Consider the following 26,474-nt stretch of genomic DNA (forward strand, 5'->3'; position numbering starts at 1 on the left):
TTCTGAGTGGATCTTCCAGCACTGACCTGGTCAAAGGGCTTCTCAGGTCCCCAAAATGAAGAGAAGGCACAGAGAACAGCACTGAGAGTCCAAAACCTTCATTCTCTGGAAGCTGTCTCAGCCCCATTCTGGGCCACAGTCAGGAGCTGTTCAGCTCACAGCCTGCCAGCTGGAGATCCCTGGCAGATCCCAGGAGATCCCAGCCTAGATGAGAGGGATAGTAGTTTCATGATTCTGTACCACAGCTCACCCCCCCCCCACCTCCCCCGACTCCCTCCCAAGTACACACATCCTTCCGACCTGCTCAAGGTGCAGGGGTGACAAAGATGCTGGAAGCACTATGTCTGACTCCAGTTAATGGTGGCTTCAGCTGGACAAAGGAAAACTTCGCTGGCTGGCTCTTGGGTGATCTGGTTCCTTGGTGGCCAGTGTTTGTACCCCCAGTGTTGTGCAGTTTTTCCCACTAAAATAAGCACTGAGAGGCAGGACTGTGTCCTCTGGGCCATTTGCCAAAGACTCTGGGTTGGAAGAGAGAGTGAGCAGGGCTCGATGGAGAGGCAAAGCAGATCAAGCAGCAACTCCTTCAGTCTTTTTATCCTAGGTCCTGAGTGAAACTTGAATACTCATCTACATTTCAGGTCCTTAGAAGGGAGCATGGAGGAGGCAAATCCTGTTTGGAGAAAGCCAGCATCCAACACAGTACTTGGTTAACATCAGGCACATGAATGCTGAGTGACAGGTGCCACGGGCCAAGCTGAGCCCCACTTGTTCATCTAGGTTGGGGTGATCAGAGGGAGGCCCAACCCAGGGTCTCCTGTCCATGGGCTGGGGAGCAGCAACAGTCAGGAGCAAGGCCCAGCCCACCTCCCCTAGGAGGCAGAGGGAAGGGGGCTGAGTGGTTGTCAGGCGTGATCCTCCCCGTCTGGAACGTGGCGGTAGCCAGGAGGCTGGGCCTGCGTCCGGAAGAGGATGGTGAGGAGCAGCACTACGAGGAGGAAGAGGATGGAGCCACATACAGCCAAGGCCACGGTCACCTCTGAGCACGGGGTGGGGACGGGGAGAGAAAGGTCACGTCAGTGTTTATTCCACACGCACGCCAGGTGCTCTTCTCACAAGGGGGATGTCACAGGTGGCCAAGACAAAGTCTGCCTTATAGATTTTACATTCCAGGAGAGGAGATGCCATGACAGGCAAATGACAGACATGATGGATTAGTGGCAGATACCATAAAGGGAAACAAAGCAAGGTAAGGGGGAAATGATGGAGAGGTAGGTCAGTCAGGGAAGGTGTCACTGAGAAAGTGACCATTTGAACAGAGACCTGGAGTCACTGAGACCAAAGATCTGAGAGAAGAGTGTCCTGAGGCCGGGGATGGGGGGATGGGGGGGGTGGGGAGGCAGGGAGGTGGGTGGACGGGAAGCAAATGCAAAAGGGAATTAGCTCGGCATGTTCTAGGGCCAGCAAGAAAGTCAGTATCGCTGGAGCAGAATACGTGAGCACCGGAGATGAGGGCGGAGGACCAGACCAAGTAGGGCCTGGAGACCATGGTAAAGAACTTGGGTTTTATTCCAAATATAATGGGAAGCCACTGGAAGATTCTGAGAAGGGTAGTGATGTGAACTGATTTATGTTTTAAAAAAATTAACTCTGTTGCGCTGAAACAGTGGTAGGGCCAAGAACAGAATCAGAAAGAACGTTAGGAAGTTTTTCAGTACTTCAGGCAAGAGATGACGGTAGACTGGGCTAGGGAGCAAGAGTGTGTACTTTAAAGATTGGGCTGGTAGGGCTTCCCTGGTGGCGCAGTGGTTGAGAATCTGCCTGCCAATGCAGGGGACACGGGTTCGAGCCCTGGTCTGGGAGGGTCCCACATGCCGCGGAGCAACTGAGCCCGTGAGCCACAATTGCTGAGCCTGCGCGTCTGGAGCCTGTGCTCCGCAACAGGAGAGGCTGCGATAGTGAGAGGCCCGCGCACCGCGATGAAGAGTGGCCCCCGCTCGCCGCAACTGGAGAAAGCCCTCGCACAGAAACGAAGACCCAACACAGCCAAAAATAAATAAATAAATAAATAAAAACTAGTAAATTGGCCACATAAGATTTGAAAGAAAAAGCAACACAAGATTTAAAAAAAAAAAAAGAAAAAAAAAAAAAAAAAAGATTGGGCTGGTAGGATCTGCTAGTGGTTTGGAGGTGGGGTCTGAGAAAGAGGGTATTCAGGATAGCGCTTTGGGTTCTGCTATGCACCTAGGTGGCTAATGCGGCATTTACTAAGGTGGGGAAGCCTGGAGGAAGAGCAGATTTGGGGGAAGAGCATTTGGATTGATTGATTGATTGATTTTTGAACATTTGGATTTAGACTTCAACTGTGACATGCTTTAGTTGACATCCATGTAGAGACCTCAAGTCAGCAGCTGGATATGTGAACCTGCAGCTCAGAGAAGAGGTCATGAATCTGTGAGTCATAAAAAGAACTTGGCATGGAGATGGTATATAAGGCTTTAAGGCTGGGTAAGCTCACCTTGGGAGCAGGCATGGATGGGGAAAGAGCGAGGCTGAGCCCTGGGCCATCCACTGGTTAGTGGGGAGGAGGAGCTAGTAAAGGAAGCTGCCTATGAGTTAGGAGGAAAACCAGAGAAGCCAAGAAAGTGTTTAAGGAAGGAGTGATCGATTCGGTAATGCTGCTGAGAGGTGAGAGAAGCTGACTAAGAATTGGTCACTGGCTTTGGTAAGAGGAGGTCATTGGTCCTTGACAAGAGTGGCTTCCATGGAGTGGCAGGTGACATAAGACTGTCCAGTGTGAGTCTGAGAGAATGGGCAGTGAGGCAGTGACACCAGAGTCTAGGCAACCCTTTGAAGGATTACACCCGAAAAGGGGAGAGAGGGAGTGGCAGCTGGAGAAGGACGTGGGCCAAAGAGGTTTTTGTTAGGCTTTGAGATGACACTGATCCAGTAGAGCGGTAACACTGAGCACCGGGGTCCGTGTGGAGGTGAGAAGAGATGGACCCAGCGTGTAAGTGGAAAGGCTGGCTCCAAGTGGTGGCTTGTACCAGCGAGTAAGCTGGAACACCTGGTGGTGGGAGGACAAGACAGTTCTCCCCCAGTTGCTTGTATTTTGTCTTAGTATAAGAAGAGGGGCATCGCCTGAGGGCGAGGAGTACCTCTCAGGGTGGGAGATTAACTGTCTAGGGATAGGATGGGCCTCGCCCCAAACCATGCAGCGTCTGAGCCAGCTAAAGGACTGCCATCCCTGCAACAGGATGGCTGGAAGTGCATCAGCTCTCTCGAGACCTGTGGATATGAATTGTAAGCTGTTCTGGGACACGGCCAGCATGGAGGCAGGCAGCAGCTCACCTGTGTCTGCAGGACTGCTCGCCAGCCGGCACTCCTGCTGCCAATCCTTGGGCACAACAGGCTCCGTGAGGCGAAGGAAGTCCTGCAGCGGGCAGCGGTGAGGGCAGCCAGGCAGGGTCAGTGGCCAGGGGGCCTTGTTACTCTCATTCCGAAAGTACATTTCCACTGAGAAATTCCTGAGGGTTGATAGGAGACAAGATGGGAGCTGCCCACAGTCCCCACGTGAGCGCCCCTCCTCAGGGCAGACCCATAGCTCCACTCACCCGGTATCTTCCTGGTATAGTTCAAATATGTGGCAGGACGCGTAGGGGGCTTGTTCACCATTGTAGACATCCAACGCCATTTGCAGAGCAACCAGGGTGGTGTCGTGCTGTAAGAGGGAAGAGCTCCCCATCAGCACTGCCCCCCACACCCCCAGGCGCTGAAGAGAGGAGAGACCCAGCTCCTACGTGACGTCAGCACACTGGGGACCGTGGGAGCTTACCGCAGAGTAGACCAGCAGCTTAGGGAGCTGGGAGGTGGTTGCCATCAGGGTCAGGTTCTTCCGTATCTGAGCCAGCAGGACTCCTGAAGGAGAGAGTCCCCAGTGTCAGTGGCTACAGCCATCACCGTCTTCTGACTAGACCTATCTGAGGTCCTCTCACCCTCTGCCAGTCCTGGGTCTGATCACCAGCACAGAGAACGCTTTAGATTTCAGGGGAACCACGCAAACTCTACAGCACCCCCTGCTCTCTAAGAACTTCCAAAGTTACAGAAGGAAGCAAGATAAAACAAGATACCTGTATTTCCCACAGATGCAGAAACCTGCCCATTTATTTATAAAGGAGCTACGAGGCCCTGCCCATGTTTGGAGAATTGCTCCAGTTGGGAATAAATGTAAACTTAAGATGGCTTCAGAGCACACAGGATGGGGGCTCCAGGCCGGGCGAACTCTGTCATGTGCAGGCTCTGAAAACTTTCGAGACCTCGGAAAGGTCTGGCAGCTGGCACTCCCTTGGGTGCTCAGCATGCGTATTACTCTCAGCGTCCTTTCAGAGCGGCCCTCGGTGGTCCTCTGGAGGTAGGAAGTCATTTGAGGGAAGGGAGGGTCTTCTGACATGGGTGAAACTTAAGGATATGAATGGCAGAAAAGCACAAAAACCTAACTGTGGTCACTCACACAGTGACAAACGTGCTAAGCATCTGGAGAACTGGGGAGACTGGATGATTGACGGGATACCTAGGGTGATCCGGTTCTGAAAGAGCAGAGAACACTTCAGGGACAGAAGTAAGAAGCCCCCAGTAGCAGATGTCTAATGCTGTAGGGTTCTGACAGGGGAGTGACATGCTGCTTTTGTCACTCACCCCCCTGCAGCCGGGCCTTCTCTGCCTGCTCGTAGATCCCGAAGAGGAAGCGGAAGCTGAAGTCCTTTAGCCGGCTCAGACGCTGCATGGTTTGGGGCGAGGCCCAGGGCGGCAGGACCAGCCCGTGTGTCTGCTGTGTACGGCAGCGGGCAGGTTAGCTCCCCAGCCTAGGCCAGAGCCTCTCCCAGGAGCAGCTGTCTTCCCACGTGGGACAGTACCTGTGTGTGTGTGTGTGTGTGTGTGTGAGGGGAGGGAGAGGAGAGGCAGAGGGACCGGAACCAGGAGACATGGTGGATGGTGTTGAGGCTGCAGGGAACAGGAAAGGAGGCTTGGGAGTGAGAAGTGTGACTCAGCAGAATGGAGTCAGATACCACGAGAGCTCTGGGTGGAGAGAAGCAGGAACTGCTGACGACTGATAAACTATTTCCCACTCTGAGGTTCTTTTTCACCCGTGAGGGAAGTTCCCTTGTTTCACAAGAGGTGGCTTGCTTGGACCTCCCCAGTGAGCATGGTGTCCAGGCACGGTGTTCTACTTGGCCTGGTCACCTAGGCCTGTCGAGGTATGAGAGAAGAGCGGTCACACCGGGGACCCTGAGCCGGCTCACCTCACAGAAGAGTGTGTCGTAGACATTCCACACGGTCTCCAGTGTCAGGTCCGTAAGCCCTGTCTCGTTGGCCACCATATCCAGAAATTGCTATGAAAAATGGATCAGGGGATCAGTCCTGCCCTGGGGGAAAGGACAGTGTGGTGACCTCCACCTCAGCCCCACTCACTGCATTCTGAATACTCTCATTCTGATACTCCGGTGTCCGCCGGGTCTCGTTCTGCAGCTGTTCAAAACGGGGACACGGGCCCAATGGGAACTTCAGCAGCTGCAGACCAAAGCGGGGAAGCAGAGGCAGAGAAGGAGTCGGGGATCAGCAGGCCAACGGCCAGAATTGTCCCTGTCACCACCTCTAGGGAAGAAAGAGCTGGCTGGTCTTACCCTGTCCTCGGCAATGGGCACAGTGTGGACGGGGATAGGCTGCCAAGAGATGTTTGGGTTAAAGCGCTGCATCCCATCGGGAGGGAAGAGTCCAGCCAGGTTGGCCTCAGCACTCATGAGAGTCCGGTCAAAGTCTGTGCTTCGCACATAAACCTGCAGAGATGACAACACAAGTCTCACCTGTGGGAGCCGGGTGGGGGAGCTCTGGCCCCTCACTGGGGCTCCAGGGGAGGACATGTTCTTGATGGTCACCTAGCAAATTATAAATCCACCATGCATCTGGCCCTCTCCCCCTCTCTGGCCTTCCCCATCCCTCTTCCCAGCCAAGGGCCACTCAGCTGGGGGCGTAGCTGTCCCCCATCTGTGAAGAACTCCTGTGGGAATGGCTCTAGTTCAAATGCCCCTCCCAGTCCAAAGTGCTTAGTCAACAAGGCTCTCAGGTCTGTCTGCTTGCCTGGTTTATTACAACACCTATCTCCCTATCTAGGCCTGGGTCCTTGAGGGCAGAAACTGTCTTCAATCACACCCCCCTTTATAACTGTCTTAGAGACCAGGAGAGGAAATAAAATAAGGAACAGATATTTGCTTGTGAAAAGGGAGGAATAAGCTGTGAGAAAGGGCAAGATCAAGATAGGGCTGGCCCTCAAGGAAACAGTAACAACATCTAGGGACAAAGATCATATCTGTATGGTGCACCATTATGTGCAGTGCTAGCATAGTGCCTGCCCCATAATAGGTACTCAGTAAGTGTCTTGCATGGAAAGCCTGAGTTACTTCACAGAGTCAGAAACTACTTTGCCAGATCCTTAAGTCAGCTTGGATGCTTGATCACTTTTGCCTCTTTTCAAGCCAAGCAGGAGCAACTCAGCCTCTAGGGTTTTGCTCTAGACAGCCCTTGGATGTCTTGTCCTGTAGCTGTGCTGTAACTAAAAATGCATGGAGGGAGGCCAGAGTGCCCAGCCTCACCTGTAGTCTCCCTGAGGGCAGAGGGTGAGAACAGCACTTCCCATTCCCCTTGCCTCTAGAGCTCCCAGCCTTACCTCTTGCCGGTGGTAAGAGGTGTTGAGGAAGTCATGGTAGCGCTGTCGCAGAGCCTGGCCCAGCTCCCAGTGCTGTAGCATCCCCTCCTGTGGGCAAACCCAAGGGTTAAGAGGCCCAGAGGGAAGGGATGGCTCACGATTACCACAGGGCTTAGCCACTGTTGCTTTCCAAGTTCCTGGCTGAAAGTAGGAGTGGGTTAATCTGATCCCAGGAGTCATTTATTAAGTGGCCAACTGTGCATGGCATTATGTATGCCCATTTTAATCTGGGCACAGATGAAAGTAAGATCAAGAAATGGGGTCAAAATCAGCACCCACATGGGAAAAAGCAGTTTGGTGAGGCCCCAAGTTCTGCAGCCTGCTCTAGAGGTCACTCATTCTACAGCTCATCCTGAGAGAGAGCTGGCTTCTGACCCACCTTGGTTAGCTGACCAAATCCCTGGGGCCATTCGTCTTCCTGATAGGGGTCCTTGGGGTATGTCTTCACTGGCGAACGGTCTCCATGTCGGTACAGCTGAGGAAAGAGAAGGTTAGCCTACAGGTCAGAAGGGTCCCCTCGATGTGGACACAGAGCCAAACTCTGCCCCATGTTGAGAAGGAGCCGTCACTCCCTCTGGGAAGCCTTAACTCTACCAACTGCAAAAGACCCCAACTCAGAAGTCAGTAACTTCCTCCAGGTTCCAGAGGTTCTAACTTGGCTAAGCAATGCCACTGGAGACCTTGGGAAAATCAAAAGTACAGGTGGGAAAGGAAAAGAAATAAAAGCAATGCAGATGGTGGGGGAAACTGGAAAAAAAATCACCAAAGGTTTTCTTCGCGAGCCTCTTACCATTCAGCTACATCGCCGTCCCAAGGCAGACTCACCCGACCTATCCTCTAATACTGAACTCCGTACACCCTGCCCCCCCAAATACCCCAGAGCTTCACAAAAACTGCGAACCCTGGCCTCCAACCCCGCAGACCCGTCGTCTCCTCTTAAACCAGCTCCTCCTCCTCCTCCAGACCCCAGACCCCAGCAAAGCCCCGCCCATCCCTCCACCCGCAGGCCGGTGCCCTCCTAGCACTGGCGAGCCCTTGGCGACCCCCGTCTCTCATTACCAAGGTAACGAAACGCAGACGCCGGGCCTGGGTAGGTGGCATCACCATCAGGTTCACACCAAGAAAGAGCTGGAGAAGAGCCACCCGGCTCCAGCCAAACTGTCTGCCCGCCATCACCGCTGTAGTCTGTGCAGCAAAGAGGCTGGAACCCGCTGAGTGGCACTTGCAGCAGCCGCCCGGACGCACCCTTAAGGACACACGCCGGAAGTGCTCTCGCCGCCATCTTGTTAAAGGGGGAGTAGGGATGGTGGGAGGAGGAATCCGGTAGGGAATTCCTGTAGGAGGTTCGCGATCCCGCGGTGGCGGAGAAGCGTGGGAATGTAGCGCGACCTCGCCCTGCAGAAAGGGCTTGGAGACCTCGTCTTGGTAAAGAGAACACTGAGCGTGGGTTTTGCCTCTGCCCGCGGAGACTAAATACCAAGGTGGCTCTTGTATTGGGCCTGTCCGTGGCCGGCACAGCAAGCGACCCCCTCGGGCCGGGATGCTGCCGGGCCTGACGTAGAGCGAGAGCGGGTGCAGAATTGGGGCGAGGGGTGGTTTAGGGCGCCTTTCTCTACACCCCTTCCTTCGGGTGGAATTTGAGCCTTGGCCCTGGCTCTCTTCCCCGGAAGAAGTCTTGTTTTGGGTGTAGGGCACAGCGTGTAAACAGCCCTTTGGACTCCCTGTGTCCCTGAGGTTGGTCCCAGTGTAGCCAATGCTCATTTCCTGAGCAAAGCTTCAGGGCTCCTCTCACTCCCCCTTCCAATCCTTTCCCTGTCCCCCCACCCGTCCACTTACAAGTTTTAGTTAATTAGAATCAAGATGTCATGCCTCTTCTCAAAGGAGTTGGGTTGCACAGGATGTTCAGACTTTGCAAAACCAAAGCAGTGAATCCGTAGGGGAGAAATTTCAGACCAGTGGGGAGATATATAGGGGTAAAGGGAAGGAGCATATACGGTAGGAGTAGGTGGGGTTTCCACAGAATCAGAGAGAGGCCCTCTTGGCAGTGACCATTAGGATACAGGTGGAGCCAGTTGGCTTCAGGTCTTTGTGACTCAGCTTGGAGGGACTCACAGCTCCAGGAGGTCAGATCATAGGCCCTTGGGATGCTTTGATTCAGATCTGCCCCCTAGTAGCAAATCACCTCAGATCACTGGAGAAATAAAACGTGATCAGAACATATGGAAGAAAGCAGGGTCAGTATCTTGCCCGAGGACTCCAGATTGAATTATTTATATATACCTCAGGATCTAAACATTACTTCCAGAATTGTTATGGAGAAGTGAATAGAAATTGAGAGCTGAAGACTAGGTAGTCAAAAAGTTAGGCTTATTTAGTCACAAGCCCCCCCCCCCGTTTTTTTTTTTTTTGAATTTTATTTACTTTTTATACAGCAGGTTCTTATTAGTTATCTATTTTATACATATTAGTGTGTATGTCAATCCCAATCTCGCAATTCATCACACCATCACCACCACCATCCCCGCCACTTTCCCCCCTTGGTGTCCATACGTTTGTTCTCTACATCTGTGTCTCTATTTCTACCCTGCAAACCGGTTCATCTGTACCATTTTTCTAGGTTCCACGTATATGCGTTAATACACGATATTTGTTTTTCTCTTTCTGGCTTACTTCACTCTGTATGACAGTCTCTAGATCCATCCACATCTCAACAAATGACCCAATTTCGTTCCTTTTTATGGCTGAGTAATATTCCATTGTATATATGTACCACATCTTTATCCATTGATCTGTCGATGGGCATTTAGGTTGCTTCCATGACCTGGCTATTGTAAATAGTGCTGCAATGAACATTGGGGTGCATGTGTCTTTTTGAATTATGGTTTTCTCTGGGTATATTCCCAGTAGTGGGATTGCTGGGTCATATGGTAATTCTAGTTTTAGTTTTTTAAGGAACCTCTGTACTGTTCTCCATAGTGGCTGTATCAATTTACATTCCCACCAACAGTGCAGGAGGGTTCCCTTTTCTCCACTCCCTCTCCAGCATTTGTTGTTTGTAGATTTTCTGATGATGCCCATTCTAACTGGTATGCGGTGATACCTCATTGTAGTTTTGATTTGCATTTCTCTAATAATTAGTGATGTTGAGCAGCTTTTCATGTGCTTCTTGGCCATCTGTATGTCTTCTTTGGAGAAATGTCTACTTAGGTCTTCTGCCCATTTTTTGATTGGGTTGTTTGTTTTTTTAATATTGAGCTGCATAAGCTGTTTATATTTTGGAGATTAATCCTTTGTCCGTTGATTCGTTTGCAAATATTTCCCATTCTGAGGGTTGTCTTTTTGTCTTTTTTTTTTTTTTTTAATTCATTCATTTATGGCTGTGTTGGGTCTTCGTTTCTGTGCGAGGGCTTTCTCTAGTTGCGGCAAGCGGGGACCACTCTTCATCGCGGTGTGCGGGCCTCCCACCATCGCGGCCTCTCTTGTTGCAGAGCACAGGCTCCAGACTCGCAGGCTCAGTAATTGTGGCTCACGGGCCCAGCCGCTCCATGGCATGTGGGATCCTCCCAGACCAGGGCTCGAACCTGTGTCCCCTGCACCAGCAGGCTGACTTCCAACCACTGCGCCACCGGGGAAGCCCTCCTGTCTTTTTGTCTTGATTGTAGTTTCCTTTGCTTTGCAAAAGCTTTTAAGTTTCATTGGGTCCCATTTCTTTATTTTTGTTTTTATTTCCATTTCTCTAGGAGGTGGATCAAAAAAGATCTTGCTGTGATTTATGTCAAAGAGTGTTCTTCCTGTGTTTTCCTCTAAGAGTTTTATAGTGTCTGGTCTTACATTTAGGTCTCTAATCCATTTTGAGTTTTTTTGTGTGTATGGTGTTAGGGAATGTTCTAATTTCATTCTTTTACATGTAGCTGTCCACTTTCCCAGCACCACCTATTGACGAGACTGTCTTTTCTCCATTGTATATCCTTGCCTCCTTTGTCATAGATAAGTTGACTATAGGTGCATGGGTTTATCTCTGGGCTTTCTATCCTTTTCCATTGATCTATATTTCTGTTTTTGTGCCAGTACCATACTGTCTTGATTACTGTAGCTTTGTAGTATAGTCTGAAGTCCAGGAGCCTGATTCCTCCAGCTCCATTTTTCTTTCTCAAGATTGTTTTGGCTATTCAGGGTCTTTTGTGTCTCCATACAAATTTTAAGATTTTTTTTTTCTAGTTCTGTAAAAAATGCCATTGGTAATTTGATAGGGATTGCATTGAATCTGTAGATTGCTTTGGGTAGTATAGTCATTTTCACAATATTGATTTTTCCAATCCAAGGACATGGTATATCTCTCCATCTGTTGGTGTCAACTTTGATTTCTTTCATCAGTGTCTTGTACTTTTCTGAGTACAGGTCTTTTACCTCCTTAGGTAGGTTTATTGCTAGGTATTTTATTCTTTTTGTTGCAGCGGTGAATGGGATTGTTTCCTTAATTTCTCTTTCTGATCTTTCGTTGTTAGTGTATAGGAATGCAAGAGATTTCTGTGCATTAATTTTGTATCCTGCAACTTTACCAAATTCATTGATTAGCTCTAGTGGTTTTCTGGTGGCATCTTTAGGATTCTCTATGTATAGTATCATGTCATCTGCAAGCAGTGACAGTTTTACTTCTTCTTTTCCAGTTTGTATTCCTTTTATTTCTTTTTCTTCTCTGATTGCCGTGGCTAGGACTTCAAAAACTATGTTGAATAATAGTGGTGAGAGTAGACTTCCTTATCTTGTTCCTGATCTTAGAGGAAATGCTTTCAGTTTTTCACCATTGAGAATGATGTTTGCTGTGCGTTTGTCGTATATGGCCTTTATTATGTTGAGGTAGGTTCCCTCTATGCCCACTTTCTGGAGAGTTTTTATCATAAATGGGTGTTGAATTTTGTCAAAAGCTTTTTCTGCATGTACTGAGATGATCATATGGTTTTTATTCTTCAATTTGTTAATATGGTGTATCACATGATTTGCATATATTGAAGAATCCTTGCATCCCTGGGATAAATCCCACTTGATCATGGTGTATGATGCTTTTAATGTGTTGTTGGATTCTGCTTGCTAGTATTTTGCTGAGGATTGTTACATCTATATTCATCAGTGATACTAGTCTGTAATTTTCTTTTTTTGTAGTATCTTTGTCCAGTTTTGGTAGCAGGGTGATGGTGGCTTCATAGAATGAGTTTGGGAGTGTTCCTTCCTCTGCAAATTTTTGGAAGAGTTTGGGAAGGATGAGTGTTAGCTCTTCTCTAAATGTTTGATAGAATTCGCCTGTGAAGCCATCTGGTCCTGGACTTTTGTTTGTTGGAAGATTTTTAATCACAGTTTCAATTTCATTACTTGTGATTGGTCTGTTCATATTTTCTATTTCTTCCTGGTTCAGTCTTGGAAGGTTATACCTTTCTAAGAATTTGTCCATTTCTTCCAGGTTGTCCATTTTATTGGCATAGAGTTGCTTGTAGTAGTCTCTTATGATGCTTTGTATTTCTGTGGTGTCCATTGTAACTTCTCCTTTTTCATTTCTAATTTTATTGATTTGAGTCCTCTCCCTCTTTTTCTTGATGAGTCTGGCTAAAGGTTTATCAATTTTGTTTATCTCCTCAAAGAACCAGCTTTTAGTTTTATTGATCTTTGCTATTGTTTTCTTTGTTTTATTTCATTTATTTCTGCTCTTATCTTTATGATTTCTTTCCTTTTACTAACTTTGGGTTTTGTTTGTTCTTCTTTCTCTAGTTCCTTTAGGTGTAAGGTTAGATTGTTTATTTGAGATTTTTCTTGTTTCTTGAGGTAGGCTTGTATTGCTGTAAACTTCCCTCTTAGAACTGCTTTTGCTGCATCCCATAGGTTTTGGATCGTTGTAATTTGTCTCTAGGTAATTTTTGATTTCCTCTTTGATTTCCTCAGTGATCTCTTGGTTATTTAGTAACGTATTGTTTAGCCTCCATGTGTTTGTATTTTTTACGGTTTTTTTCCCTGTAATTGATTTCTAATCTCATAGCGTTGTGGTTGGAAAAGATGCTTGATATGATTTCAATTTTCTTAAATTTACTGAGGCTTGATTTGTGACCCAAGATGTTATCTATCCTGGAGAATGTTCCAGGTGCACTTGAGAAGAAAGTGTAATCTGCTGGTTTTGGATGGAATGTCCTATAAATATCAATTAAATCTGTCTGGTCTGTTGTGTCAGTTAAATCTTGTGTTACCTGATTAATTTTCTGCTTGGAAGATCTGTCCATTGGTGTAAGTGAGGTGTTAAAGTCCCCCACTATTATTGTGTTACTGTCGACTTCCTCTTTTATAGCTGTTAGCAGTTGCCTTACGTACTGAGGTGCTCCTATGTTGGGTGTGTATATATTTATAATTGTTATATCTTCTTCTTGGATTGATCCCTTGATCATTATGTAGTGTCCTTCCTTGTCTCTTGTAACATTCTTTATTTTAAAGTCCATTTTATCTGATATGAGTATTGCTACTCCAGCTTTCTTTTAATTTCCATTTGCATGGAATATCTTTTTCCATCCTCTCACTTTCAGTCTGTATGTGTCCCTAGGTCTGAAGTGGGTCTCTTGTAGACAGCATATATATGGGTCTTGTTTCTGTATCCATTCAGTGCGCCTGTGTCTTTTGGTTGGAGCATTTAATCCATTCACGTTTAAGGTAATTATCGATATGTATGTTCCTATTACCATTTTCTTAATTGTTTTGGGTTTGTTTTTGTAGATCCTTTTCTTGTGTTTCCCACTTAGAGAAGTTCCTTTAGCATTTGTTGTAGAGCTGGTTTGGTGGTGCTGAATTCTCTTAGCTTTTGCTTGTCTGTAAAGCTTTTGATTTCTCCTTTGAATCTGAATGAGATCCTTGCCAGGTAGGGTAATCTTGGTTGTAGGTTCTTCCCTTTCATCACTTTAATTTTTTTTTTTTAATATTTTATTTTATTTATTTATTTATGGCTGTGTTGGGTCTTCGTTTCTGTGTGAGGGCTTTCTCTAGTTGCGGCAAGCGGGGGCCACTCTTCATCACGGTGCGCGGGCCTCTCACTGTCGCGGCCTCTCTTGTTGCAGAGCATAGGCTCCAGACGCGCAGGCTCAGCAATTGTGGCTCACGGGCTTAGTTGCTCCGCGGCATGTGGGATCCTCCCAGACCAGGGCTCGAACCCGTGTCCCCTGCATTGGCAGGCAGATTCTCAACCACTGTGCCACCAGGGAAGCCCCACTTTAAATATTTCGTGCCACTGCCTTCTGGCTTGTAGAATTTCTGCTGAGAAATCAGCTGTTAACCTTATGGGAGTTCCCTTGTATGTTATTTGTCATTTTTCCCTTGTTGCTTTTAATAATTTTTCTTTGTCTTTAATTTTTGTCAGTTTGATTACTGTGTGTCTCAGCATGTTTCTCCTTGGGTTTATCCTGCCTGGGACTCTCTGCGCTTCCTGGACTTGGATGGCTATTTCCTTTCCCATGTTAGGGAAGTTTTCAACTATAATCTCTTCAAATATTTTCTCAGGTCCTTTCTCTCTCTCGTCTCCTTCTGGGACCCCTATACTGTGAATGTTTTTGCATTTAATGTTGTCCCAGAGGTCTCTTAGGCTGTCTTTATTTCTTTTCTTTCTTTTTTCTTCTGTTCCGTGGCAGTGAATTCCACCATTCTGTCTTCCAGGTCACTTATCTGTTCTCTGCCTCAGTTATTCTGCTATTGATTCCTTCTAGTGTATTTTTCCTTTCAGTTATTGTATTGTTCATCTCTGTTTGTTTGTTCTTTAATTCTTCTAGGTGTTTGTTCTTTAATTCTTCTCGGTCGGGGCTTCCCTGGTGGCGCAATGGTTGAGAATCTGCCTGCCAATGCAGGGGACACGGGTTCGAGCCCTGGTCTGGGAAGATCCCACATGCCGCGGAGCAAATAGGCCCGTGAGCCACAACTACTGAGCCTGCGCGTCTGGAGCCTGTGCTCCGCAACAAGAGAGGCCGCGACAGTGAGAGGCCCGCGCACCGCGATGAAGAGTGGCCCCCGCTCGCCGGAACTGGAGAAAGCCCTCGCACAGAAACGAAGACCCAACACGGCCATAAATAAAAAATAAATAAATACTTCAAAAAAAATAAAAAATAAAAAATAATAATTCTTCTAGGTCTTTGTTAGACATTTCTTGCATCTTCTCGATCTTTGCCTCCATTGTTTTTCCGAGGTCCTGGATCATCTTCATTATCATTATTCTGAATTCTTTTTCTGGAAGGTTGCCTATCTCCACTTCATTTAGTTGTTTTTCTGGGGTTTTATCTTGTTCCTTCATCTGGTACAAAGTCCTCTGCCTTTTCATTTTGTCTGTCTTTCTATGAATGTGGTTTTCCTTCCACGGGCTGCAGAATTGTACTTCTTCTTTGTTACAGGCTCCTTTATGAATCAGATGAAAATTTAGTCCCCTCTCCTCCAGAAAAATGTCGACACACACAAATGGAATTTTGCATACAATCCCAAGAGGTTCATGAAGACCATTCATAGGCTTCATAAATCAGCATCTCTGAATCCTTGATCTAACCTAGTCCCCTTAATTCACAGATAAGAAAACAAACCCAGAGAGAGGAAGTGACTTGTCCAAGTTCACAGAGTTTAGGAGAATGGATTAAAACTCAAGTTTTCTGATTTCCAGTCAAGTAGCCCTTAAAATGGGTTATTTCTCACAGGCTACTCAAACTGCATTGCTTAACTGTATTCAGTGGCCCGAAAATACTTTCAATTAAGAGATTTCTAGCAAAGGAAACCTTTTCACATTGGTGGGGTTGAATGGGACATGGCTAATTGGCAAAATTCTGCATATTAGTGGGACTTTTTGAGTGTTTTGTTTTAATATGCCCCTTACTCTCCTTGCAAACTAGCCAGACCATTGTGATTTCAGAATGTAAATCCTGGGCTTATTAAATTTTGGCAAGTAGAACAAAAATCCCTTAAATTCATCTTTTGCTTTTCTTCCCACTTGTTCAAGTATTTCTATATTTGTTGTGCCTGCAAGCATCCGATGTAGGAAGGATTGATGGAGAAGATATTATTTCATTTTTTATGGTGAGAAATAAACCCAGGAAGGGTAAGTATTACACCACAAGTACATGGTAGAGCCAAGAGCTGAGCCCTGGTTTCTTGACCCCCAGCTTCTGCATGTTTTCTGCCAGATGATTCTGTGGTCCCCACACCTTGGTTCCTAACTACAGATGCAAAAAGAATAGATGTGTAGATGGATAGTTAGATAGATGGATACATGGGCATACCTCAGACCAAATAAATCAGAACCTCTGAAAATAAGGCCAGGTTTGGGAACCACTGCTGCACCCTGTGTTGGCAGAAGCGAACCTAAATCCAGGTGAGTGGACTATTTTTCCTATCTGGGAGGGCAGTTTTGTGTAATGGAGTGAGGTGGTCATTTTTTGTTTGAGTTTGAGCTTTTGAGTCAGCTATACTTGTATTCAGATTTGATATTTGACCCCTTGCTAGTATTCTCTTCTAGGATTATATATGAGGAGAAATAAAATAATACATGTAAAGATAAATGTATGTAGTAGGGCCTAATAAATGTTACTTTTCTTCTTTCTGCTGTCTATATCATCTCTGAACTCATAGACCTGGGAAGCAGGAATTCCTGGGTTCTCCTCTCTCCTGTGATTGGGAGGCTGGGGAGAAGTCACTTGAGCAGCATGCAAGATGACCCCCACACTGTGCAGCCTTCCAGAATGGTGATGGAGGCAGCAAGAAGCAGTTGCCCCAGTCCATCCCTGCAAACTGCACCTTGTGGCCTGCCTCATGGGAGTGCCATCCAGTAGTGCATATAACTGTGGGCTGGTGAATGCTCCTATCTTTGCTTCAAGATTCCCTTTGCTGCAAGGAGAAGCCTCTGGAGGTTCTGGGGGTCAGAAATGTGACCTGGAAGACCCTAAAAGGAGTTCCCAGGCATGTTGCCTCTTCTAGGAGCCAAGAAAACATAGGAAAGGCCCCGTGGGACTGGGAGGCTTTGCACCTAACACCTCCATTGGGCTGGTGGGACTGCACAGTGGGGGCCGGGGGGTTGTCTGGCAAAGTGAGACATGTGATTCCCACTGCAGATCACCTGACTACTTGCCCTGGTTTGGGGAAGAAGTCCCAGTCATTCATCTCCAGAACCTTTGTGGAGATACCACCAACAGGTTTTGGTCTTCACCCCTTTTGCTCTCCCTTCCCATCTTCATGTGGGGGAGGCTCCTGAACCCCCATAACCTGAAGGGGTAACTCTGGCAGTAATGCTTCCTCCTCCCTTACTTGAGATTAGGCTGAGGCTGAATCCCTTGTGTGGGGGAGATGGCGCCCTAACCTGCTTGTTCAGCAACTGGCTCTAGCCTGGGTCAGAGGGCTCCCGATGCGGCTTGTGTGTGGTGCTGGGTCCTGGCCTGTGGGGAGACTAGGGTGTCACGAGAGAGAGTTGAGGATCAGGAGTGGATGGGTCTTCTCCCAACTCCCAAAATATAGATCATCAGACCCCAGACCAATGTTCCATCCCAAGTTCCTTGAACCAAGTGTTTCAGTGACATCGCTGACTCTGCCTCTGTGCTGGAGCTTCTGGGGATGGGGAAAGGTGGAGGAGGGAGCTGGAGCGATGATGTGGGTGCTAAGACAGGACAGTTCTAGTTTCCCAGGGGCTACGGTCCCTGGTTTTTACTTTCCCAGGACAGCTGGGGCCTTGTGAAAATCAAGGAGGGAACATAAGCAAGAGGAATGGAGAGCCTTGTGCTCATGACTCAGAGATGCCCGGACCAGGGTGGGGGCCTCGTGAGGGGATGACCTTGTGATGAGAGGGAACAAGAGCAAAAGCTGGAGGCAGAACTTTGAGATGGGGGTGTCAGAGGGGCTTTTCTGAAATGTGAAAATGAATACATGGACAGATTTTGCAACACCATCCAGCCTGCTGTCTTCTCAAGTTTTGCTCCCTAACCTCCGCTTGTTCCTCCCGCCTGTTCCTCCCGCCCCACCCTGTGCTTCCTCCCATCTTTCACCAAGCTCCTTTCTATTTCTGTTTTCCCTGTCCTTCTCCCGTCCTGTTCCCCCACACCCCATGTCCACTCTTTCCCTACTCCCTCTCTTCTCCTCTTCCCTGGTGTCCTGTTCATCTCTGTCTCGGTGCCTCTGGCTGCCTGCCCTGGCCCCCTGTCCTTCTGTGCTTTCATGTGGAGCCCATGGGAACGAGTTCACAGCAAAACAGGAAGAGCCTGTGAGCAGGAAACTGGGAGTGGGGCAGGGGGGGAACAACCAGCAGTAACCTCAGCTCCTCGCCTCCCACATCTGGACTGAAGCATCCCCAGGGCCCCTTGCCTCTCCCACTGCAGCCCACCAGCCCCAGCTTCGTCCATCTCACTTCACTGGTCCAGCAGACCTGAGAGGCAGCAAGATGAGTATCCTGGACTCTGACACAGGAGAAAGAAAGAGGACAGGGACTTGAGTGAGGACATCTGGATTCTGATCCCAGCTTGGCCACTGACTGTGTGTGGTCTTGGAAAAGACTCTCCCATGAGCTCAGTGTTATTGTACCCTCCCTCTCTCCTGGGGCTGCTCTAAGGACCAGAAGAGATAGTGAGGGGTTTGTATATGGAAATAAGCACAGGGAGGTTAACAGTATACAGATCCAAGGTGATGGGAAGACCCATAGCTGAAAGGATTGGGAGTTTAATTACTGCTTCCATTTCTAGTACTCTTACTGTGTGCTCTGATACATTGTTTAATTCTCACGACAACCTTATGTGGCAAAAACCATTATTATTATACCTGTTTTAAAGATAGAGAAACAGAGGTTCAGAGACATTAACTTGCTTAATCAAGATCACACAGCAAATACGAGGCAGAGGCAAGGCCTGGATTTGAACCCAAAATCTGAGCTCAGAGCCCAAGCACTAAAGCAATGATGAAATTGACTAGAGCCAACAAGTATAGGATAGAAGAGGATGATACTATTTTTCTTGTTTACTTATTCATTCAACAAACAGAACCACAGTACCTACTCTGTTTCTACTTTATGGCAGGCCCTGTTTCAGGGGAGATAAAATCAGTAAAACGAGGTGTCTACCTTCAGGGATGGACCTCATGTTCAGGCAAGAAGGCACGGCTACAGTCTCAGTATATGCTGGACAGAGCCTGCCCTCACTTCTGATGGAACCCTTCCCCAGATGAGGGAACCTGCATACCCTCTCAGGTCCATCCTGGACTGGCACCCAGATCTACCGTCTCCCGTCCCAGACCATCCATTGCTGTAGCGACTTCTTTCCACCACCCACCCGCCCGCCCCCGCTCCGGCCTCCTCCCTTCTCTGGCCCCCGCAGGGCACCCACGTTCAGAGACTCCCTGGAAGGCCCAGCACCTGCCTGTCTCCACCCCTGTGGTTCTATCAGCTTGGCTGAGGCCTGGGGCTAGTGGGGAGAGCTTCTTGGCCCCTTTCCAGAGGTACAGGAGGAGGAGGGAGGCCGGGAAAGCAAGCTGGGGCTCGGTGTCGCAATTCCGGGCCGGGCCGGGACCTTTGCTCCGCGAGGTGTCTGTGGAAGGGAGGAAACGACTCTGGAGGCTGCCGGGAGTGGGGTGGGGGCGCCTGGGAGGTGCCTGTAAGAGCAGCTCAGAGCCGCCAGGATGAGGAGAGGAAGGGGAGAGCCGGGCAGATCTGCAGGAAAATGCGGCCTTCGGGCTTGGGGGTAGGGGCCGGGGGTGGCGCCGGGCCGAGGGGGTGGCCGGCCGGCAGGGGGCGGAGTCAGCGCGGTGGGGAAGCGGCCCGTGGGCGGGGGCGAGGAGGCCAGGGCTCCGGTCGGTCGGCTCCCGGCTCCCTGACCCTCTCTTGCTCCGCTCCGGCTCCCCGGCCGCTGAGGCCTGTGGACCAGGGACTGCACCATCCTCCTCTCCCAGCAAGGGGGCTCCAGAGACTGCCCCAGCCAGAGTCTGGCGGCCTGGCACTCGGTGGGTCCGCTCCTCAGCGCTGGCCTGGGGCTCTGCCTGTGTGTCTGGGGCGCGGGTGGGGGCGGGGGCGGCGGGGTGTCCTGTGGATTTAGAAAGGGGTCTCTGGGGAGAAGTGAAGAGGATGATGGTGACGGAAGCTCGGACAGCGACAGCATTCTGTTTATGTCCCAGGATAACTTCTGAAGGGGTCAGGGGCAGGAGGTCCTGTATGTGAATTGGGGTGACTTCTGGAGGCAAGAGTTTTGTCTTGGGACCCTGGAAGGTGGCAGGAGCGAGGTTGTCTAACCAGCAGTGTGTTTCACTGGGTGGAGGGAGCCTCGATCACATGTCCTGATTCTGCCCAACTTTGGCGGTCCCCAGTGCTAGAGTGAGGGGGAAGGGGCTCTGACAGAAGTGGGGCAGTTGTGCCCAAACATTTCCTGATGGCCTGGAGGGGGTCCTGGGGAGAAAAGGTGGCATGGTAGCCAAGAAATCAGACTTCGATGTCAGAGAGACCAGAGTCGGAGTCTTGGCTCTACCACTGCCTAACTGTGTGCCCATAGGCTATTTTCTTAATGTCTTTGACCCCAGTTTCCTCATCTGTAAATTGGGCTTGAGAATAGCCCTGACCTCATAGGGATATTGTGAGGAAGGCATGGAAAGCCTTAGCACAGGCTGACACATATGTGGCAAGTAAATGTTAGCTGATAAGTGAGTACAGATAAAAAGCAGGATCAGGAGGGGAGGGAACCCAGCTTGGGAAGAGTGTAACCTGGATCATTCCTGCAGGACAGTCCCTTGGTAATGTCCAGGGCTCCAGGAAGAGATGTCTTTGTGGCTGGAGGCCCCTGTGCCTGATGTTTCTCCTGGTAAGCTTCTTCACTCCAGCCCTCTCCCCTGAGCCCAGGCCCCAACTCCTCTCCTCCCGCGGGAATCAGCCTCCTTCACTACCTACCTTCTGCCCTTCCCTGGAGAGCAGTCCACAGCTGCTCTTGGTGTTGCTTGCCTCCTTCTGCCCAGACTGTCTCTGCCCTGGTTCTGGTGCCTGGCCCTTGCAGATACCCGTCCATCCTTCTCAATCCGGGCTTGCTGCTGGGGAGGCTTGGCATGTCCAATGCTTATCCAGCTTGGCTTTCAAGAGTTCTGTCTGATCTCTGAGATGGATGCACTTCAGCCCCGCAAGGGGACAAAGGTTAACATCCTTATTTAAGGTATTGAGGTGCAGGGGACTAAAGTGATTAGCCCTAGAGCCCACACAAATCGCAGGGTCCCAAAGCCGGAGCCGACGTTTTACTGCCCTCTATGGGTGAAGATAAGTTTGCAGTTTCCCAGGAGAATGCTGGGGACCTGAGACCCCCTTGTGCCTCTCTTTCCGGGTTCAGACTGTGCAGTGGAGCTGTGGGAGCCAGATGCACAAGATGCAAGCAGCCAGCCTCTGGGAAGCAGCAACTGTATCCTCAGGGAGGAATCTAGCACACCCCAATCTGCTGGGGGCACTTCGAGGGTGGGGCTGGAGGCAACAGAGCCCAGAGCCCTGCTCCCCGGGGTGGAGGCCCCTCCAGAGTCCACAGGTGAGGAGCTGCTGGATTTGGAGGAGGTAAGGGCTCCCTGGATCCGGGAGGGGTAACTTCAGGGCTCTTTACCTTATAAGATCATGGTTGAGTCCAAAGGCTTTGGAGTCAACTAGACCTAAGTGATCTGAGTGTAAATTTTGTTTCTTAGGCCTTTCTGAGCCTCCGTTTCCTTATTTGTAAAATGGAAATAACAAGAGTACCTATCTCTTATGGTTGTAAGGATCAGTGCATATAAAGGGCTCAGACAGTACCTAGGACAAAATAGCACTTTGCATACGAGAGCTACTTTCTTAGAATAGAGAGACTAGATAGACTTTGTACAGTGAAGTAAATGAAGGTCACTGAGTGCTCAGGGCAGTGGCCAGCTGGGCACCAAACCTTTTCCCTGAAGAACATTAAGGCTCTTTCCTGTACCCAGAGCTTCGTCCACAAAAGCGGAAAAAGGGGCCAGCCCCCAAAATGCTGGGGAATGAGCTGTGCAGCGTGTGTGGGGACAAGGCTTCCGGCTTCCACTACAACGTGCTGAGCTGCGAGGGCTGCAAGGGATTCTTCCGCCGCAGTGTCATCAAAGGGGCACGCTACGTCTGCCACAGCGGGGGCCACTGCCCCATGGACACCTACATGCGTCGCAAGTGCCAGGAGTGCCGCCTTCGCAAATGCCGCCAGGCCGGCATGCGGGAGGAGTGTGAGTGTCTGGGGACTGGAGCTGGGGGAGGTGGGTGGTTAGGCCGATGGGGAAGAGGGCAAGTCTGGGTGCCAAGGTCTGGGGGCAGAAAGGCAGCTGAGCCTATGGGCCTTCCTACACGGTCCCTAAGTGTGGATTAAAATCTCTTCCTTGTCTTTACCTAACACTCTCTGCTTTTCTGGAGCCTCAAACTACGCCTCTGCCCCATCCCCACTTCCTGTCTCCCCCTCTTCTCCCCTCCTCACATCTGGCTCTGTTCTCAGGTGTTCTGTCAGAAGAACAGATCCGTCTGAAGAAACTGAAGCGGCAAGAGGAGGAACAGGCTCAGGCCACATCCGTGCCCCCGAGGGCTTCCTCTCCGCCCCAAGTCCTGCCGCAGCTCAGCCCGGAGCAGCTGGGCATGATTGAGAAGCTGGTGGCTGCCCAGCAGCAGTGTAACAGACGTTCCTTCTCGGACCGGCTTCGAGTCACGGTACCTGAGGGGCCTGGGGAGAGGTCGCTGTGCCCAGAGCACCCGCTGGCTTCTTGGTGCCTGACTCAGAGTGGTTTGTTTCTTTCCTCCTTACCTTTCGGGGTAGCCCTGGCCCATGGCACCAGATCCGCAGAGTCGGGAGGCCCGTCAGCAACGCTTTGCCCACTTCACGGAGCTGGCCATTGTCTCTGTGCAGGAGATCGTTGATTTTGCCAAACAGCTGCCGGGCTTCCTGCAGCTCAGCCGGGAGGACCAGATTGCCCTCCTGAAGACCTCTGCAATTGAGGTGGCTGGCAAGGCCGAGGGCGAAGGGAGGACCAGAGCGGGATGTCTGTGGGAGGGGCCCCCAGGCCGCCAGCTGGGAAGCCACATGCACTGGGAAGTAGGGATGAGGGGCTCGACCTTCCCTTGAAGGTGCCCTGGGCCAAGACCAGCCCAATATTTGTGTGCAGGTGATGCTTCTGGAGACATCTCGGAGGTACAACCCTGGAAGTGAGAGTATCACCTTCCTCAAGGATTTCAGTTATAACCGGGACGACTTTGCCAAAGCAGGTGAGAACTGAGATCACAAAGGGACTGGGTTGGATGAACAGATGCACTTTGTCATGGGGCCCATAGTGACTACAGAGCTACAGGCCCAGGGTTTGAGTGGCTACAAAGGGAAGGATCCACTTGTTTTTCCAAGACAGAAAGTTGGAATGCTGATAGGTTTCCCTTAACTGTCCCAGATAGATTCCTGTCCTCTGTTGCATTAGGCCAGTGGTTCTCAAACTGTGTTCCCAGGAACCTGAGGGGGGGTTTCCATGGAAGTGTCACCTTAGAGGAAAAACGTCCTTCACCCTAACTTTAGCCAAACCAGAAGCTCCATTTAAATCTGCGTTATATATTGTGCTTCTGCGTAATATTTTGCTTGAAGAAAAGACTTTACAGCTAGGAAAAAAACCTTGAAAACCTCACCAAGCCTTTTAGTAGCCAAAATTGAAAAGTCTTTCTCAGATGTGCTCTCTAAGGATCATGTGGACTGATTTCCTCCTGTTCAGCTGTGCTTTCTGAGTAGCCATGGAATTGGCATTAAAACATGGCAGATGTGCCCAGATGAGGCAGTTTCAGGATAAGAGTGAACACTTCTATCCCCATCTTGGAGTATCTTGGAGTACTTTCTCCAAGAATTAGTTCACGATGCTGTTCTCTATCTGACATTTGCTTGCAGGCTAAGCAGTTTTGGTTTCCTCATATTCAGTGGCTGGTTTGTGTTGTGGGAGGAGGGCCGGGAAAGGATGGAAGGTGGAAGGTGTCTCGGAGGGACAGGACTGAGGCTGAACAAGAGACTGGGTGGTTAACCCCTGAGTGAGTGGGTCTGTAAAATATGGTTGATGCTGACTCCGTCCTCGGGTTTGGAGAATACTGGTTCCCAGTGCAGAGCTCACAGAGGTTTCCCGTGACTCAGGCCAGCTCTCGTCCCGTCACAGGCCACCCAGTGAGCTTTCTCGGTAGGCCTCCCTTCACTATAGGGTACGGCAGGGCTGTGTTGACACCTCTTGCTTTCTGTAGTGCGCGGTGTGCTGCCTGAATGTATAGGCACCTAGTAGGAGTGATGTAATGACTTTTCCCAGCTTTAAAAGCCCAGCCCTGCCCCCTTTCTCTACCCAATCACCTTTTCCCCAGATGGTTACTACCCCACTCCTTCTTAACCACGGCCTCCTCCTTCATAACATCCTCCTTTCTGAACTCTTCCCTGTTCTCATGTCTGCGTGTTCCTTCAGCACTTGCGGACTTGTGCTGTCTGAATCTGTATCTATTTATAGATTCATTTATATAAGCGGTTTTTATGTTATCATGTTTGTCTTTCATTTCTCACTTTTTCAGTGAGGGGAGAAGAGACAGGGCTTCTCTTTGGGCAGGTCTCCCTCCTCCTTTACCTCCACTACCGTATGCTGCTCGCGTGGGTGACTAACGATGTGAACCGATCACACTGGGGGCGTCCACTCAGCGAGCAGTAGCAGACCCTCGCAGGGGGCATAACTCTAGAACTCGCTCGTCCTCTCTGTACAAAGGGGCTGTTCAGCACAATTCAAGGCTGGACACCTCACCAATAAATGCTTTCTAAATGGGGCTTGTCCATTAAATGGATCAACACACATTTGATAAACATCGGGGTGAAAGCACAGGAAGTGACTAATCAAGAAGCCTGGAATGGAAAAGTTAGCAGATGGTTGCTAAAAGACATCTGAGAAAACTAGGGGATGGCGTGGGGTGGGCAGACTTTGACAGTGTGTTTGGGAGAAGTGTTCTTTAGATGTCACCACTTCAGGTCATGGTTTGTGGAACTTGGGTCTCCTCAGTAAGAAGGCTGGTTCTATTTTTAAAACTTATTATTTATTTAACAAACACTTACATGGAGTTACCATATGTGCCACTCATTATTCTAAGGACCCATTATGAGGTAGGTACTATTATTATCTCCATTCTAGAGATGGGAAAACCAAGGCCCAGAGAGCTTAAATAACTTACTCAAGGTCACACAGCCTAGTAAATGGTAGAGCTAGGACTCAAACCCAGGGAGTCCGACACCAGAGTCCACACCCTCAACCACATTGCTTTGTTTCCCCTGTGACGTGAAACAAGAAATGTATTGCTAGTATTCAAATAAGTAAGGCCAATTGCCAGTGAAGCAGTCTTTTTATAAACAAACATAAGGGTTGCTTCTATTTCTAGTAATGTGGGGCCCTCAAGCATTCTAAGAAGAATTCTAACAGAATTATTGTCATTTAATTCAGCACGTTCTGTATGCTGGGTGCAGTGCAAAGTGGTCTGTATGCTTTATCATTTAACCATCACAACAGTTTTATAAGTTCAGATATGATTCCCGCCTCACAGATGAGGCTTAGAGAGGTTAAGAAACTTACCCAAGGTTAATACAGCAGAGCCCTGGAGACTTCTTCCTGAGTTCCTGGTAGTGTCCTCAGCTGAGCAGTGCTGCCCATGCCACACGACCCAGCCTCTCTTCTTCCTCCCCAGGGCTGCAGGTGGAGTTCATCAACCCCATCTTTGAGTTCTCCAGAGCCATGAATGAGCTGCAACTAAATGATGCTGAGTTTGCCTTGCTCATTGCCATCAGCATCTTCTCTGCAGGTGTGGAGGAGGGGCAAGAGGGAAAACGAGCAAGAGACTCACACCAAAGAGGGCTGCAGGCCCCATAGGGCAAGAATCGTGGGGGTGGAGGCCCTTGTTGTGTTCCTTTGGGATGGGAGAGGTTGGGTAGGGCATGTCCCTATTTTTTGGTTGTGATTTGGGGTATGGAAATAAGACCCTGGCCAGACCTGCTACTCAACTCTGTTGGTGACCTATAGACCGGCCCAACGTGCAGGACCAGCTCCAGGTAGAGAGGCTGCAACACACATATGTGGAGGCCCTGCATGCCTACGTCTCCATCCACCACCCCCATGTGAGTCTCCCCACTGTGCCCTCTTTCTCCTCTCCACAGGCTCATCCCCTGACACATCTGCTTTCCCTTCAAGAATCCCTCCCTGACTACATCGTGCACAGACAATTCTCTACCTCTCCCACAAAGCCCCCACCCTTGCCCCCCTTCCCTGGGGAGAGACAAAGGCTGTACTTGTCCTTCTTTCCCAGGACCGGCTGATGTTCCCACGGATGCTAATGAAACTGGTGAACCTCCGGACGCTGAGCAGCGTCCATTCAGAGCAAGTGTTTGCACTGCGCCTGCAGGATAAAAAGCTTCCCCCGCTGCTCTCTGAGATCTGGGATGTGCACGAGTGACTGATCTTCCCCTGGATCTTCTGTTTTCTGAGCTGGATGGCTGAGGCTGGTGGCTGCCTCCTAGAGGTGGAACCGACTGAGAAGGACAGACATTCCTGAGGGCTGGGCAAAGGAGATCCTCAAGTGGCATTAAAGGAGAGTCAAAGGGCTGGGAGTTTTGTGGCTGCTGGGTAGTAGGGATCCTGCTAAAACGGTGCTCCGTGTGAAGACTGTACTAACCGGGCCCAATGGATGAACCTGGGGGCCACTTTGCACAAGGTT

At 49.6% G+C, this 26,474-nt stretch overlaps 2 protein-coding genes across 19 annotated transcripts; one reads left to right on the plus strand and one right to left on the minus strand.

Annotated features, from left to right (window-relative positions):
- Positions 1 to 82: 82 nt before the first annotated feature.
- ACP2 (acid phosphatase 2, lysosomal) lies at positions 83 to 8,068 on the minus strand. 4 transcript variants are annotated; one of them, XR_014250326.1, is made up of 12 exons: positions 7,817 to 7,985; positions 7,137 to 7,232; positions 6,719 to 6,805; positions 5,679 to 5,831; positions 5,467 to 5,565; positions 5,298 to 5,387; positions 4,693 to 4,825; positions 3,833 to 3,915; positions 3,612 to 3,718; positions 3,349 to 3,524; positions 301 to 1,036; positions 83 to 204 (listed from the first exon to the last, which is right to left on the minus strand). XR_014250326.1 is itself a non-coding variant. In XM_082410821.1 (11 exons), exons 1-11 carry the CDS (start codon positions 7,928 to 7,930, stop codon positions 903 to 905), a joined length of 1,272 nt encoding a protein of 423 aa, XP_082266947.1. In that variant the 5' UTR covers positions 7,931 to 8,068; the 3' UTR covers positions 83 to 902. The 4 variants fall into 4 exon arrangements, 3 of the variants coding, with proteins under 3 accessions (XP_082266947.1, XP_082266945.1, XP_082266946.1); XM_082410821.1 differs by having other exon boundaries at positions 83 to 1,036; positions 7,817 to 8,068; XM_082410819.1 differs by having other exon boundaries at positions 83 to 1,036; positions 4,693 to 4,822.
- Positions 8,049 to 26,361, plus strand: NR1H3 (nuclear receptor subfamily 1 group H member 3). Of its 15 annotated transcripts, XM_082410802.1 has the most exons (11): positions 8,071 to 8,182; positions 15,753 to 16,124; positions 20,492 to 20,571; positions 21,085 to 21,273; positions 21,695 to 21,961; positions 22,225 to 22,433; positions 22,540 to 22,719; positions 22,886 to 22,985; positions 25,452 to 25,565; positions 25,784 to 25,878; positions 26,067 to 26,361. In XM_082410802.1, exons 3-11 carry the CDS (start codon positions 20,529 to 20,531, stop codon positions 26,211 to 26,213), a joined length of 1,344 nt encoding a protein of 447 aa, XP_082266928.1. In that variant the 5' UTR covers positions 8,071 to 8,182; positions 15,753 to 16,124; positions 20,492 to 20,528; the 3' UTR covers positions 26,214 to 26,361. The 15 variants fall into 15 exon arrangements, with proteins under 15 accessions (XP_082266930.1, XP_082266922.1, XP_082266928.1 ...); XM_082410804.1 differs by lacking the exon at positions 15,753 to 16,124 and having other exon boundaries at positions 8,049 to 8,182; XM_082410805.1 differs by lacking the exon at positions 8,071 to 8,182 and having other exon boundaries at positions 16,103 to 16,124; positions 20,497 to 20,571.
- Positions 26,362 to 26,474: the final 113 nt, after the last annotated feature.

The sequence above is a fragment of the Balaenoptera physalus genome (genome assembly GCF_965194825.1).
Source record: "Balaenoptera physalus genome assembly, chromosome: 10".
NCBI lineage: Eukaryota > Metazoa > Chordata > Mammalia > Artiodactyla > Balaenopteridae > Balaenoptera > Balaenoptera physalus.

What these genes read in the sequence shown, in the direction of transcription:
- ACP2 (XM_082410821.1), bottom strand. Translation starts at nt 7,930, where the DNA reads ATGGCGGGCAGACAGTTTGGCTGGAGCCGGGTGGCTCTTCTCCAGCTC. An exon ending in GTCTGCGTTTCGTTACCTTG is followed by an intron (nt 7,233 to 7,816) that starts GTAATGAGAGAC and finishes CTCTTTCCTCAG; the next exon opens with CTGTACCGACATGGAGACCG. An exon ending in TGCCCATTGCCGAGGACAGG is followed by an intron (nt 5,566 to 5,678) that starts GTAAGACCAGCC and finishes TTTGGTCTGCAG; the next exon opens with CTGCTGAAGTTCCCATTGGG.
- NR1H3 (XM_082410804.1), top strand. Translation starts at nt 20,529, where the DNA reads ATGTCTTTGTGGCTGGAGGCCCCTGTGCCTGATGTTTCTCCTG. An exon ending in GGCCGGCATGCGGGAGGAGT is followed by an intron (nt 21,962 to 22,224) that starts GTGAGTGTCTGG and finishes CTCTGTTCTCAG; the next exon opens with GTGTTCTGTCAGAAGAACAG. An exon ending in GGACGACTTTGCCAAAGCAG is followed by an intron (nt 22,986 to 25,451) that starts GTGAGAACTGAG and finishes CTTCCTCCCCAG; the next exon opens with GGCTGCAGGTGGAGTTCATC.